The 418-nt window shown below is 34.2% G+C and overlaps 1 protein-coding gene across 1 annotated transcript in view; it reads right to left on the bottom strand.

The window, feature by feature from the left end:
• Nucleotides 1-102, bottom strand: part of pcgf3 (polycomb group ring finger 3) — a 27,193-nt gene extending 27,091 nt beyond the window's left edge. Inside the window, exon 1 of the mRNA XM_005726574.1 lies at nucleotides 66-102. Coding sequence (XP_005726631.1) covers nucleotides 66-78 — 13 coding nt within the window. The 5' untranslated portion in view covers nucleotides 79-102. The remainder of the gene's footprint in view (nucleotides 1-65) is intronic.
• Between the last annotated feature and the right edge of the window lie 316 nt (nucleotides 103-418).

Here is a 418-nt window from a genome sequence, read left to right as displayed (position 1 = left end):
TTTAAAAAAGTTTTTGAATCTGATTTAACCAAAATCATTTTCAGTTGCATTTTTCCGACACGTACCTTGCATACACATGTTCTCCAATATGAACCAGTCCTCTGCAAAGACTTCTCCTTTTGGTTCCTTCTTTTAAGAAATGGCTCTTTATGTTATGTAATGTAATGTCATGACTAAGACCCCAAGTATCTTAAGATTTGATGTATTTACCCAATAACAAAAACCTTACAGTCATCATCACAGGTGAACTCTGATTGATTTTTTTTGTGCACTAATGAAGTGGTCACTCTGTATTTCAGCAACAGACTGTCCAAAACTATCCTATTATCACCAAAACTGTACTAACCAGCAGGTGGTGTAAGTGTGGCCCTTATATCTGGAGCTCATGTTAAAAACAAAAAAACAAAATTAACATTAA

Source organism: Pundamilia nyererei, unplaced genomic scaffold (genome assembly GCF_000239375.1).
Source record: "Pundamilia nyererei isolate P.nyererei 1_Seehausen unplaced genomic scaffold, PunNye1.0 scaffold00020, whole genome shotgun sequence".
NCBI lineage: Eukaryota > Metazoa > Chordata > Actinopteri > Cichliformes > Cichlidae > Pundamilia > Pundamilia nyererei.
Note: the sequence above shows the minus strand (reverse complement) of the source record. Positions and strands in the feature narration are given on the sequence as shown.